The 13,213-nt window shown below is 38.4% G+C and overlaps 1 protein-coding gene across 12 annotated transcripts in view; it reads right to left on the reverse strand.

Annotated features, from left to right (window-relative positions):
* The window catches only part of astn1 (astrotactin 1), a 389,228-nt gene that overhangs the window by 145,731 nt on the left and 230,284 nt on the right, over nucleotides 1-13,213 (reverse strand). For all 12 annotated transcript variants that reach the window (XM_069511745.1, XM_069511741.1, XM_069511748.1 and 9 more), the window contains 2 exons: nucleotides 11,660-11,764; nucleotides 5,569-5,757 (listed from right to left, as the gene is read on the reverse strand). In XM_069511745.1, the coding sequence (XP_069367846.1) occupies nucleotides 5,569-5,757; nucleotides 11,660-11,764 (294 nt within the window). The remainder of the gene's footprint in view (nucleotides 1-5,568; nucleotides 5,758-11,659; nucleotides 11,765-13,213) is intronic.

Below are 13,213 nucleotides of genomic sequence, written 5' to 3' on the forward strand. Positions count from 1 at the left end.
GTAGACTGATGGAGGACGCAATAGCACGATATTAAATTTGCAGCAACACTATTTGCGGTCGGTTTGCTGCAGACACACCTTTCCTTGAGTCTGACATTACTCTTCTGTGTAAGCTATTTTCAATTTCATCTGACATTCCGCAATTTAACAAGCTCCGTAATGTCACCTTTAAGGGCGTTTGAAGCAAGTTTGAATTTTCAGCGCTGTTGGAATGTTTTGACAGAAACTCCAAAGCATCTAATTATTTTCAAGCAAACTGGACTTCACACATTTTTCATGTGCCAGGTCACTAAGTGAAGGAGATACGAACGGAGCTCAATAACGCACATTTTATTCACATCCAGCTTGTATATTTTCTGAAGGCATTTTCAAACAACTGTGGTACTGGCCCTGTTTTATGAATTTCAAAATGTATAGTTCAGAGGCAGCTCTTTAAAGATATTTGATATGAGCCATCAAATACTGTGCGAAAAGATTTTCTATACTTGCTAGTAAGGTACAGCCTCTTCCCAATAACAAACAGTTAGTTAGTAGAATGGATGAAACTTCGAAGAGAATATCAATGGTAGGTTGTGAATTTGTTCCTCGGAAAGTCAACGGGGCACCATTCTTCTGATCTGGTGACTGCCAAGGCCACAGAATCAGAATTATTTGCTGAAAATAATCAGTCACCTCTTGTGTGCTCAATGAAAATGTGTATAACTTGAATACTTTTCCTCCCATTGAATCAATGCTTCCCTTGAATTCATCAGTGACTGTAAAGTCATGGTTCATTAGTTTCATGAGGTCCTGGTATCGGCCTCCACAGCCTGCTGAGAAGCTCAACTCCTGGAGATCAGGACATTTTGAAGTAGCTGAGTTACTCTGAACAAAAATCTCAGAGCAGGGCAACATTAGAATGTATTTAAAGTCCATTATTTACTCTCTATACCCCTGCTTTAGTTTCCACCAACTTAAGTGCCTCTTCAGCAGCTAAATTCAACTATGTTCAGTAGCTAGTTGCAAACTCTGTTTCTGCTCATTGCTAAATAGGCTGTGAACAGCAAATTTATCAAGGCTCTTTGTTGAAGCTGCTGCCTGCAGCTGCAAAGAAAAAACAAAGAGGTGAGAGTAAAGTAAAAACAGTAACTTTGTCAAATAGAAAACCAAATGAATGCAACTTTAAAATATAATTTACTGACAGTCCTGCAAATGTGGTTGATAATTCTTCGTGGGCTCATCAGTTCTTTAAGAACAATTCTTTTCTCATTGTCTATAGATTTATATTACTGAGGCAAAAATATTAGTGCAGCTTTAAATAATTCAGTTTCAGTCAAGCACACAGAAACTCCAATTCCATTCTGTTTATGCTGCTGTACTTTTTATCTCAGCTCTTTAGCAGTACTACTGTACATGTGGCTCCAGAGGGAGCTGGACGAAGTCTGATAAATTCCCTCAAGTGACGTTTTTGAGTCTTCATCAGTTAGGGCAGAAAAACTCCAATTTAAACCAGGCACAAAGTGTCACAGTGCATAAATTATTTATTCTGCCAAGGTTCCTTTGAAGGTGCTTTGTAGTTTTGTTCTGTTTTTTATGTCAAAACTTATGTTGCACTATTTTTTCCAATTTGCGTGAAAAGATATTAGAGTTAAGATGAGATAAGATGAGATAAGATCACCAGTATACTTACTAAGAGTATGAATGACAGTAAAAGGTGACTTTGAAACTCGTTCAGTTGCATTATCAAGATATATGCCCATAAAGGTAAGTGCACAACACATACGGCAGCTCGCACGCTATCACTTTACAAAGCAGAAGATAACTAAAGCCACTTCCAACAGTCTTTTAAGGTCTTTAACTTTCCAATCAAATGCATTTTCCCAGTATAATAAAGCGCTGCAACATGAGCAGCGGCGGCGGCGGCTCTCTCGCTGCTCTTGTCTGATCTGTGGCGTGGTAATTGAGGTCATGTGTCTGACAATAGGAAACTCATATCACAAGCTAGTGCTGCGAAGAAAGTGCTATTAATCACCCGGACAAGGGATCATGCCCAAGCACGCACACCCACACGCACGCATAGAGAGAGAGAGAGAGAGAGAGAAAGCATTTATAAGGCTATGGCCACATCTTAAAAAAATTGCAGATAGTTAGGCATGTGTAAATATATCCAAAAGTGTGTGTGTGTGTGTGTGTGTGTGTGTGTGTGCTGTTTCCGAGCTGCTGGCTCATTCAGAAACAATTGGCCTCACTCAATTACTTTACAGACTGCAGCGTACCGTGTGCTTCTCTCACCCGAGCTGCAGTCTGCTGTGTATTCGATGAACTATTTGCCACAAAACATCACAGTTCCTGCAACAGCTTTTATTGATTTTGTATAAAGGTGAAAATATAACCTAGCGAATTGGTTGTTTTAGACGGCGGTCCAATTATAATACTTATGACAAGTTACAAACGCTGTTTGCGTTTCAGCCCACACAGTAGTTGACTGGGTGAATGAATCTGGAATCATATAATCCAGGTAACTGTAATTCATACGCATGAAAGGATTGTGTGAGTACTGGAAGGACATTTAGGATCCGTTCTTTTCGTTTTTTTCTATTCTGTTTACGTTTGATTAATCATATACATGAATGAGCTTTCAAAGAGCTTACAGCAGCTTTGCCCCAGCAACTAAGATGCAGAAAATGATCAGCTCAGCTCCTCACTGAATATAGAGGGAGGCTGCAGTGGGGCACATCTTGTATTTGGAGCAAAGGCTGAGGACATGGATCATTAAACTCTCCTGTGAGCTCATTACTCCCTCCAAAAGGCCAGGACGTTTCCAAGAAGCCAGGAAGAGATTAAGAAAGATGACTCTGATTTTCAAGTTTTTTTGCCAGTGGAATCTATTTATTTTCTGAGTAACTGATGGTGCTGTTCTAGTTGAAACAGTTGCCCACTTAGATTGGATCATTTCACATTTTCACTGCACCAACGTAATCACCACGCTCTCCGTTTGATGAGGAGAAATAAATCTCAGTTTGATTTCGCACCAGTTTCAGAGTCAGATTTTAAGCCCCACAATGTTTTTATCGTTGCTTCAACGTGGGCACGGATATCCAGTGGTGGGTGGTAACGCATTACATTTACTCTGTTACATTGAGTAGTTTTTTTTCAATGAAATGTACTTCTGGGAGTAGTTGTATTGCAGAACACTTTTACTTAGTTACATTTATGGTGAAAATAATTACACACCACTGCGGATAACAACAGGAATGCATAGGCTGCAGACGAAATGTTCTTCTGCTGCTGTTCACATCAAGAGGCAAGTGAAAAGATGTAGTAGTTATCATGAGAATATGGAAGTAAAAGGGGAGACAGTCTTAGTGTCTGAGATTCATCATTAAAAATAACCACTTTGATTTCTACCTTGAGAAATAAATATAAAAACACTTTGTATTGCAACTTTCTCGGCTTCTTTCCCTTTTCTCTATTATGACTTTTCCTCTCAGTTACACAACGACGCTTCGGTAACACAAGTAACTGTAAGTAGGCTCCTGACTGAAACATGCACTATGAGCTACTTAGTTCTCACACAGTTTGTGCCAAATCATTACCATGTATTTATTTCATGTAGCTGTCTTGCTGTGCAGGCTGCACTTGTAATTAAAGGGAACTTATCAATTGGCAGTTTACCAATTGAATTTTTTTTTTTTTCTGGAAGCTCACAACAAACTATTGGGCCTGCAAAATGATGTTCTATTGGAAATTGTTCATGTTTTTTTAAATGTGTCCAAATAACATGCAGTGTGATGTAAATTGTTTTACAATGTATATACAGATAAATTAGTGTGTGATAAATTTATTTTTGAGCATTTCATTTTCATGCTTTTCCAGACATATTAATCAGAACAGAATTTGAAACTGATCAACTGTCATTATTGTTTGTGTATTTGTTACGATGTATAAGTGAACTTCAACATATGCCCAAGAACTGCTGAAAAGTTAGAAAGTGCAGGTGAACTGACACCAATCACATAAAAAAGAACAATAAAAGTACATTGCCTAGTTGTTGGGGGAAAAAAACTTCATGGTTTACAAAGAAGCAGCTGAAAAGAAGAAGCGTGGCATTTTTTTTGATTGTATTGAGAATCATTTAACGGTTCGTGCAACCAGTGTGTCAGAAGCTGAAAATGAAGAGAAATGCACTTTTCATAAGAGCATGAAAACTCAGTCAACTAATGCCATCTGTCAGCGAAGCGGTAACTGGGAGCAAACAGTGCAGCACAGCAGGGGGTGTCATCGGACAAAGCGGGTGAAGAGAAGAAAAGTGGCAGAGGCAAAAAGGTAATGACTGTGGGCAGTTTGGAGGCACTGAGGTGAAATGGTGGTGAGAGACAGGCTATTACTTATCTCTGGTGTGACTTACTCAGAAAACAAGCACAGGTAACAGAAAGATGGACGGCTGACACATGCTGGCATTTTTGAGGACGTAACAAAAGAGCAAAGACATTGGTTCTTTGATTGTTCATTTAAATAGAAGTGTTGTGTTTGAAAAGTGTGTACATGCAGTGGTAGTATTCAGATGTTCCACTTTAGTAAAAGTGGATAAACTGCAGTGATCAAATATTGTTCAAAGTAAGAATGCTAATGCAGAGTATTAATAATTAATACATTGCATTAATTAATGGTAGGTAAATGTGATGATTTAAAAACTTAATTGTGCTTAAAAGCTAGGAATAGTAGAGTAAAAAGTAAAACATGAAATAAAGTGAGTAAATATGTTATATAACAGGACAGTACTCAAGTATATTATGCATACCTCAAAACTGCATTAAAGATTGTTAACTATTGTTTTTAGTACCAAGATCAAAACAATATAATTATATATTTTATCGAAACAGAAGCAGCTGTCCGTGAACTTTAACTGAAATCAGTGGCACTGGAGTGTGGTGCCACAGCACAGTAGGGAGCCCTATGAAGGGTCAAGGGTTTTGCATAATTTCCTCCTTTCTTCCTCTTTTTTTCAGTACATTTGTAACAAACTCAAATAAAAATTGGTTATATAAACCAACCAAGCACAGTTTTAACTCACTCCAGACATTTGATAGTAGCTTTTGGAATGAGACAATCTTTGATATGGTTGTTTGTGTTCTTTGTTATGTTGCCCAGAGTAACAACCCACTCCCCAACCAAAACGATTAAAAAGGCATACTTCCGTAAAAGATGGATAAGGAATAAAAAGTGAAGGTTGAAACATTGGCCTCGAGAGGATATCTAAAAGGCTTCCACCCCAGGAGCCCATTACTTTCCTCTAAAACAGGGCACAACTAAGAAAAGAAGAAGAGAAGAGCTTTGTGAAAAGAGGCCCCATGTGAGGTACAAGTATTTCTCCTGACAAGCATTAACTCTTTTTAATATAATCATCCAGTTTGCCCAACACACACATCCAGCATCACAAGCCAAGTATTGTATGGTGGTGGTAGTGTATGAATTGGTACAGTCAGTGGGTGCATAACAAACTGCCTGAATTAAACTGTTCACTTTATCTTTGAAGCTCAGGCCATTTCCTTCATTAATAAATAAAATCCTTCATCATATGCGTCCTACCTTTGCTAATATCCTGGTACTCCAGCCACAGCTGTCTCTGGACCTGCTTGTTGGGGTACCAGATGGTACAGGACTCCTGGAAGCCGTACACTGCCTCCTGGACGTAGTGGTTCCCAAACTCCCTGAGGATGGAGACAAAGTCACCCCGCTGCGTCGCCCCATCGAGAGAATGGATGGCCGAGCTGAAGGCTGGGAAGACGGAAGAAAAAATAATGAAACAAATAACCTGGATGAGATTCATGAGAGTTTCAAATTACAGGGAAAATCTAAATCTGATTTCTGTTTGTTTAGTCACTGCTTATTTTCCTCAATATTCTAAAAATGTCTGATTTGCTTTACAGCCCACAAAGCTGCAGCATCTCACAGACTTTGCATGGAACACAGATAAAGAGTGGCAGTGGTTTGTGACAGTCTACACGCCAACTTAAACTACGTTCATATCAGCATGCTACAATGCTCACAATGAGTATTCTAGCATGCTGAAATTTGGCACGTGTCATGTTAACCAGATTAACCATATCCGTTTAGTGTATTTATATGGCAACCTTGGCTTAATGGTGTTGAACACAACAGCTGAGGCGGATGGGAATGTCGGTACTTTACTATACTATAAAAAAATCACATAACATTCGGACAGCACTACAGAATGGCAAATGGATTATACAGTGATTAGTGAGTGATTTTGGACAGCCAGTTGTATATGTTAGCGAGGCTTAAGCGAGCTAACACCATTAGTTTGACAGGTATTTGGAAAAAAAATTCACTGGACAGATGAAAACCTAACTGCTTGTGGTATTAATGGATCAAGTCAGGGATCGCTAAAGTCTCTATGGAATATTTTAATAAATCAAGTGGATATAAATGTAACAGTTAAAGAGATGTTTCAGTCTGGATCAAAGCAGTAGTCTGACTACCCGACAACCATCTCTAGAGCCATGTCACTGTCATGAGTCAGAGGCACCATAAATTAGAAAATGTAATCGAATGACACATGAATATGACATGCTTGAATTAAAAAAAACAGCACAGTCCCAATACCTTTCTGGGGGAATCAGAAACCTGATGCTGACAAAGTTCGGTATGAATAAATAAAATCAGCCTGGGAGGCCTGGAACACTGAGGAGTTTTGTTGTGTAGTTTCAAACAGAATACAGAAACTTTCATGTTTACACTTTGCTTCTTTTCTACTGCAACTTTAATCTTCTTGTCAGCATTTTTCCCTTTTCTCTATTATGAGTTTTCTTTTCTTCACAGTTTAGTGGGTGCTATGTTTTGGACTGGACCACTTGACCACAGGCAAGCCAGAGATGATGGTCAAGGTAAATGCTGCACTGGAATATAACTGGTATCGCAACAAACAGACCAGTCCTGGATTCAGTACTGACTCAGTAAGGTCATACATGTTATACAACAACCCTTTGGTGATGTAATCCACAATAAGTACTGAACTGTGTAAGGGTGGATTTACTGTGTGTGAATTTCACCTTTCATTTTTCAGATGAGGATGAGATCTGGCCACTTTCATATAAAAATGACAAAATTAATTCAGTTGAAGGGTCTAAAGCTCTGCGGCAAGCTAGTAAGTGAATTAAATTGTTCTGATAGCTGCTGTTTCCAAGGTCAAGAATCGACTGTAGTGATCAACGTCTGAATTACTGTATATTGTGTACTGAGTCAATGTCAGTTTCATCATTGATGTTTCCATGGCAACTGAGCAAATCAATCTGTTGAAGAGGACGGTGTGATGTGGTTGAAAGCTCCAGAACCAAGAGGACTTTGACTTGATAATGTCTTTGCCCACTGTTTTGACCATCTTAAGAATCAGCTGTCAAGCTCAAATATATAATCAGTTTTCTTACCGTTATTATCATCTTGCAATTTAACAAGCGTCATACTTTAACTACTTCTAAAAAAACAAAGATACCAGGTGGTTCAGATATTGTTTTTTTGTTTAGTTTTTTTAAGTTTGCCTTGATCTGAATTGTGTCCCATGAGGAACCAGAGCTGAAATGACTGTTTTCACCCACACCAGTGGAATCAAAGGTATTTAAACTAATGAGACTAATTCTGTCCACACAAATTGAGTTATTTTTCAAATTGTAATGACACATTGAACACGAAATTATGAATATTAATTGAATTCTAGTATATTCACTGACTGGGCTGCAGAGCGACAAAATAAAGTGCACTTGAAAGCATGTTTGACATGATACGCTGACCACAGTGTAACAAAATGACTGCGTGCTCACTGGGATTCTCTCTTGGCAAACACCGGAAAGCAAAAGTGCAATAGCAGTTTATCATTATCATTTCCAGGAGAAGCAGTATTAATATCTCAGCACTCACGCTCCACTTGCTCTTACTTCTCCTCTAAAATTAAATTAGGAGGCCACTGAAGTGAGAGACAGAGAGCGCAGTGAGGATGAGCGATGGGCTTTGCTATCAGATGTAAAAATCAGTGGCCTCCCCCCTCTGGTGGCTGTTGAAAAATGATGAGCTAAAGTGGGAAATAGGAGGAAAGAAAAAAAAAAGACGGAGGCTGCCGAGTCTCTTCTGAGTGAAGAGAAAATAGAAACCGTATCCTCAGCAGACATGGCAGCCACTTTCAAACCGCAGCAGCGCCACTGGAAATGCATTAGAGGTGTCATGGCTGTATTTACAGTAGGGGTGGCTGCACTCATCAGAATGAAAACTATTTATGATGCGTTTCTGAATAATGCATGCGCATAAAACAGGACCAAAAAAAAAAAAAAAAAATCTAAATTCATAAACAACGCACTTCTCCAAGCCAAGGAGAATGATCGAGTGCAGTATTTCAACGAGTTTTACATTATCCCGAAGTACTGCCAACAGAAGACGTTATGTAGCGCGGCAAATGAAAAGAAAGAAGTCAGACATATTTCTTTATATAACAATACATTTAGTAGGGAGAAAGCCATCAGAAAATATTCAGTATAATCCCTGATGTGTCAGCAGCCAGGAGCAGCCTTCAGAAGAAGTGCTGCTTGACTAATACCTATCCACAGTTATCTTATTCTGTGAAGTTTCCATGGCAGGCGCTGTCAGATTGCCTTGGTCTTGCTATGGATACAAAGCTTGTGATATGTGACAGGCTATCACAGAGACAAAGACGAAGGCAAGGGAAATAAAACGAGATACACATTTATGTATGCTGACCTCCTTTCTATCTATCCATCAAGATAAGTATCTGTCATCATATTTGCATGTGACATCCACTTTTTATCTCGAAAATGCTCCTATTTAAGCAAAAGGCTCCTGTGAATGAGATTTAAAAGAAAAGAAATAGCTGACGTGAATATCAACGGTATCAAGGCTGCTCTGTATGCCTGCTGCCAAAACCACTGGTGTCACATTCTACCATTCATAATAAATATATCGTCTTAACCAGTATGTCTTAGAAACAAGCTCAATGACATCAACGAGTAAACAACACATTTAAAAGAAAACATGATTTACAACAATCATGCAACCATCTGTGCAGAAATAAATGGTAATGAAATTGTCTATATTTATAAAGTGCTTTGCTAGTCTTGATGACCACTCAAAGCGTGTACATTTATAAAAGGCAGTACTTGCAAAACTTTTAAAGTAATGTCAGTTGGACCATGACTTTGGTACATGAAGAAAGTTTCTAATCAGAAATTTCAAAGGGATTTGTACAGACATCTGTGGCCCTCAGACAGTTTCTTTCTCTTACTCTCCCTTTCACTAGCATCTCCTGTGGACTGATATTGTGGAATATCATTTTTATTAATTTATTGATTTTTATTTTTTGTACAAAAGCACCATCATCATAGTTGTTACCCTTCCAGACATCAAATTGATGGACCTTGACACAAACAACCCTAATGATTCTGGTTCTCCCTTCACTCTTCGTCCAGCACCATCATGAGTCAGAAAGTGTGAAATATCACAACAAGCAGGTTGAGTTCCATCGAATTCAGGACCATCACCAGGTCAGACCACCCGCAAAACAAGTTACAATCCCATCAGCCTCAGCTGTACTTTGTGTTTAGTGCTCAACGCCATGCTGTTGGTTAAACTGTGAGTGCTAATGCTAAACCAAATAATTTGATGGTCAACATGATAAATATTATACTTGCTAAACAGCAGCAGTTTAAAAAAAAAAGAGACATCATGTAACTGGATGAAGCTGAAATTTATAATTGTGGCTGACTCTCTTTGTTATAAACTGAAAGCCCATTCCATTAGACATTAGCTGTTACAACCATGTTTACACTCAATCTGGTTTGGACACACTTAACTTAACTATGCCATTTTTAAGGCCCCGAGTTTAGGTGCTCCCAACAAAAGCCACCTCCTTGTGAAAACCTGGTTTCTATCGTGTTTGGATACATTTGTCTTTCTGAGCACCCTGATGAAGGGTGCCTCTGGACACAAGTGGATATTCAAAGATATGATGACTTGTCAACAGTCAACGTAGGAGTCAAGGTTGCATTTAAAAGACCCAGTGTGTGCTTCATGTTACAGCTCTGTGTCCCTCTTGTTAAGCTGTGCTTGTTTGAGCAGCTTTTCAGCTCGTGCCCTTTAGAAGTGGCATTTTGCTCATTTGTGATTAAAGGGAAGTTGACTCTCAGCCATTTATCGCCCTGCAGGGTTCCCTCCAAGCACCACAGCCGAAGTACCACCAACGTCAGTCGATAGTCGACGGCTTCAACTTGAGTTTAATTGGATACAATGGACCCAACTCAAACCATTTAGCACTACTGCACAAAACTGGCAGCAATGTGCCCTGTGGTGATGGGCTTTACATGTTCAAGGGTTGTTTTAGCATAAAACTGCCTCTGTTGCTACTAAAAAAAAGATTTACAAATGTGCGTTTATTTTTTCTGCAGGCAGTGCACATGTTAGACTTTATTTTGTTCCTCTGTATGCATAAAGTATTGCATTCTATATACCTTTACATCAATTACATCTCATCAATGTAATGATTCAGTTCATTTTATAATAAATCATGAGCACACTTCAATCAGATATTCCATGATTGTAAGGCGGAGGCCAGAGTTAAGACCCACTGAGAGGGGTATTATTGGCAATTGGCTCTTTCAATCATTCTATCTTAATCCATTTAGACCAGGTGCAACATCTGCTTGTCTATACCTTTAAAATCAGGTGCGACGTTTGCATGCTCCTCCCTTTGCATGTCATCTTTTAAAAACTGTGAGTGATGAAATACTGTGTGATTCGCTGAAACACTCCAGAGAAAGTCCAAATAAATTATGGGAAATGTAGTTTCTTTATTTGTTGGCACTCTTAGCCTGCAAATACATCGTTCAGTAGGTAAGAGACATGTTTGAGGAGTTTAGGGAATCGACAGTGATTTCAAATAAAAGTTAAATGTTGAAGTTTTCAACAGTTTTTTTCTTTTAATGTGTCTATCTGCTTCAGAGGCTGAGCTATTAAAGCTTTTGTAAATTTGGCACCTTGGGTCTTAATGGGTTTATGGCAGCCATTTGACTGGTATTGTTTTTGTGACACCAGTGACACCACAAAGTAAAATGCTCATAGTTGTCTAATGGTCAGACATGGGGGCATGAAGTGCTTTTGACTAGACGAAGAAAGAATGCGGTAGTTTTGTATAGTTCTCTCAAAAAGTGTGTTTCATAGTTACGAAATATGATGTGTATAAAAATATTACTTTGTGTCATCTGATGTTGCCTAGGTAGTCCCATGCTCAACAAGCACATTTGCAGAAGATATTCAATGATGAATTTCAGCCTTTCAGTTCTTGGGTAATAGGTTTTGTCACTGTGGTGTATCAAACGGGTGAATTTTATATTTAAAAGTGTGGATTTTAAGATGTTAATCACAGAAAATACTAACTTAAACACTAAGTCCTCGAGCTGTCACTATGAGCTGCCAACTTTGACATGTCATAGTAATTATAACGTTATAAATAATTGATGGCCAGAGCTGTTTTTTTCTCCTCAGTAAACATGAGAGATTCTAAGCTACAGAGACCAGGGCAGAGTCTCCTCCGGCATAAATAAACAATCAGCAATGACAAATGATATATATAATTGATTTCCAGAAGCTCAGGCTGATTTACCTTGAGAGAGGACCCACTGATTGAGTTTGACGTGGTAGAGCACAGAGCGGAGACTCCAGTGCTGCACAAGGGGGTAGCCAGACACCTCGCTGTAGTTCACCATACCTGCATAAACAAACACGGGTTTATTAACATGAATTCCGTCCTTGGTGCCAGATGAAATCATGGCTCAGGGTTCTTCCACAGCTCACATCTGAAAAACATACAGACACATATTAATGCAATATTGACTCCTCCATGGTGAAGAGGAGATTACAGTGAGATCAAAGTTAGTTTTACCTGAAGAATCAGAAAGAATATTCAGCGAACATTAACATCATATTAAATGGCAGTAGAGAGAAGCAAGGGGAAGTCTCCTATGTAAGATCAAAGTGGAGCCTGCACTTCAGCTCAACCCCACCAGAAACATGAATACACAGGAAATGGTAACATTAATGTAAAATGTGTTCACAGACAGTGATGTAGTAGAAGGTCGGCTGTTGAAAGTGAATGCTAGTATGGATATACAGCACGGTCATATTAAACAGGAATATGTTTATATTAATCACACACATATACCGCCAACTGTTCCCTCAAATACAGATTTTCATACATTCTCTCTTTACAGCACAATGTTTTTGCATTACACTGAGAATTTAGATGATAGAAATGTATGACAAACAAATGCTGAACTCAGTGTTGTTCTTCATGTCTAATAAAGACTAGAGAATAAAAAACTATGTATCCATGACCCTGAGTGTATCATTATAATTTAAATTAGACTCCAGTAATTGTATTTATTTACTTCACAAATAAAAAACAATATCAGCCTTAACAGAAAAAAACATTTACAAATCACCACCAGAACAATACGACAACCTCTCACAGAAAATATGCAATATTAAATTATGAAATGTCCAAGTTCAAGATTCATGTATTATTATGATTTCCCTTAAGAGAAGTAAAGCGATTTAACAAAATTATTATTATTATTTTAGTTAAAGAAGTTAGTTAAAATTGTTGGTTAGTAGATATCCGTCAGTCTTGGTACATGTTGAATCTCAATTCGATATTTGAGTTTTGCACATTTTCAGCTGCAGTTGTAAACGTGGAACTTTAACAGAAATTGATCCGATGTTACAATAGTTTCAATATAACGAGTCAATATCCAATCTGGAGACCAATTAAGATTCTGTTTCTGAGTCACTATAAATCTGTATTCTGCAAACACCAGTTTAACACTTCAGTGCAGCTGGAGAATATACTGCCACCATATCTTTTTTTATGTGACTTTAAAGCAGTGTTCCTTTACAGCTCAGTATATAATCTATATTGATTTTGTCTCATTTACCAAACCTTTCCCTGCTGAAATCAATACCAGCAGAAGTGAACCATGTACAAATGTTTCTCATGTTGATTCACAGCATGGTCCATCAGACGTCATGCACGACATCTTATGTACGGTGGCTAACAGTCAGTGGCACATAAAGTGTCACGTACATGTAAATGAAACAGCAATGAGACACATGGAAGAGGAAATACATTTATCATTCACCGCAGGGGGAGAGGCTCTCT

Source organism: Paralichthys olivaceus, chromosome 16 (assembly GCF_024713975.1).
Source record: "Paralichthys olivaceus isolate ysfri-2021 chromosome 16, ASM2471397v2, whole genome shotgun sequence".
NCBI lineage: Eukaryota > Metazoa > Chordata > Actinopteri > Pleuronectiformes > Paralichthyidae > Paralichthys > Paralichthys olivaceus.